This window comes from Mesoplodon mirus (genome assembly GCF_964341445.2).
Source record: "Mesoplodon mirus genome assembly, chromosome: 2".
In the NCBI taxonomy this organism is placed as follows: Eukaryota; Metazoa; Chordata; class Mammalia; order Artiodactyla; family Ziphiidae; genus Mesoplodon; species Mesoplodon mirus.
In genome coordinates this window covers 43,573,026-43,574,786 of record NC_138977.1, presented here as the reverse complement: position 1 = coordinate 43,574,786, position 1,761 = coordinate 43,573,026, and the positions used below count along the sequence as shown (strand labels likewise).

Below are 1,761 nucleotides of genomic sequence, written 5' to 3'. Positions count from 1 at the left end.
TTGTTCTGTAGAAATTCTCTCATTCTGGATATGGCTGACTGTAGCTTAACATGTCCCTCTATTATTATTATCATTATTATTTTAATAAAAATGGTAGTTAGATCTAGGGCCTTGTTTGAATTCAAGATAAATTTTATACACGTACAAAATTTTCTTTTGGCAAGAATATTTCATAGGTGTCACTGTGTACTTCCTATTGCATTTGGAGGCACATAATATTTGTCTCCTTTGTAGTGATGTTACACTTGACCAGTGACTTCAAGAGTTGCCAGTCCGATCCATCATTGCAAACTGCTCCAACTTTCACCTAACGGTATTAGTCATTGACGACAATTGGCTAGATCTATTATTTCAAGAGTTGCAAAATGTTAATTTTATAATTCTGTCATTCTTTCTGTCTTTATTAGCTGTCATTCTATAAAGAAGAAATTTCTTTCAGTGACTATGTGGATACCCTGAAATACAATTCATACCGAAAAGGCAGGATAAATGCTTGTTTCTTTTACTGAATTTAATCTACTTTCAGCATGGAGTCCTATTAACTTCCAATAGTGAGCAATGAGTTTGCCCCAACCCACTCTACACTCCTGCCCAAGGTCAACATGTGGCTTTCACAGTGAAACCCATCAGGGCAAGAATGGGATGGGATTGGGCTGACCCAGGTATGGTGCAGGAATTTAGGGGAGATAGGGACTAGGTCAGGGAAGAGAGAATACATACCTTAAGCAGGCTCTAGGAGGTGGAGTGTGTCTTCTGAGCTGTCCTGGGCACGGGGGCTTTCCGTGGACTCGCTGGGTTCCTTGTTGTCACTGCCAGTAACGTCAGCGGCCGGGTTCTTCTCTTGACAGGGCTCTTCGGAACCAGGAAGTGTGCTGCCCTGGACTTCCTGGTTCTCCCTGGAGCCCAGCACAACATACCTGCCCTTCTCCTTCAGCTCCAGCTGCCTCCTTAGCTCATCTGCCATCTGCGACAGACCTGGTTTCATAGCATAAGCATCTTCTCCATCTGCACAGTATTTGGGTTCCACCTCACTAACCTGAAAGTTGAGAGCATTAGAATAGAGGTGCAAGGCTGCCCGGTTACTCTTCCTGACATGCAGGGACACATACTTGGCATTAAAGTTCTCTATCATGGCCCGGGAGGCCTGGTCCATCAGCTTTCTGGGCCAGGCCGAGGCACCGGTGTGAACGCTTCACAGCCAGGGAGGTGATATGTCCGTGGGGGACATCATCTGGGTCCTCCTCCATTTTGGCCAGGACGTAGCCCACAATCTTCCCATCCTCATCCTCAGCGATGTAAGAGAACTGGGGTCTGGAAAGGCCATGGTAGAAATAGTATTTCATCTGGTAGTTCTCCGGAAGGCAAAGGAGGTTGCAGGGTTGAAGGTTCACCAGGTCGTCTGGCCGAGCACTGTGGATGTTCATAATGGCGGCGGGTAGCGAGCCACCTCTGAGGGCAGAGACTGGGAGAGAGGGTACCGCCAAGCACAAGGGACACTGTTTGCCTCGGGGGCTTGAGTCCAGGGGGGGACGAAGCTGCGAGGCCAGATGGCGTGGAAGCTGGATGGCGGGAAGGCAGGATAACCAGCAGATGGAAGGGGCGGTGCTAAGATATGGCTTCCAGAAGTGTCCACCTAGTCCCAGCCAATGAGGTTTTCACTTCATTGTGCGTGTTCCCGCACATGGCAGTGGAGTTCATTATGCTCTCAATGGTTTTAATACAATGTTTGATCCATTGTTGTCATTATTCTTTTATTTGTTT

General features: G+C 47.3%; 1 protein-coding gene across 1 annotated transcript; it reads right to left on the bottom strand.

Annotated features, from left to right (window-relative positions):
• Positions 1–721: 721 nt before the first annotated feature.
• NAA11 (N-alpha-acetyltransferase 11, NatA catalytic subunit) lies at positions 722–1,424 on the bottom strand (the record flags this gene model as incomplete). Its single annotated transcript, XM_082642741.1, is given in 2 exon segments — positions 722–1,159; positions 1,161–1,424. Coding segments are annotated over 2 exon segments (702 nt in total).
• Positions 1,425–1,761: the final 337 nt, after the last annotated feature.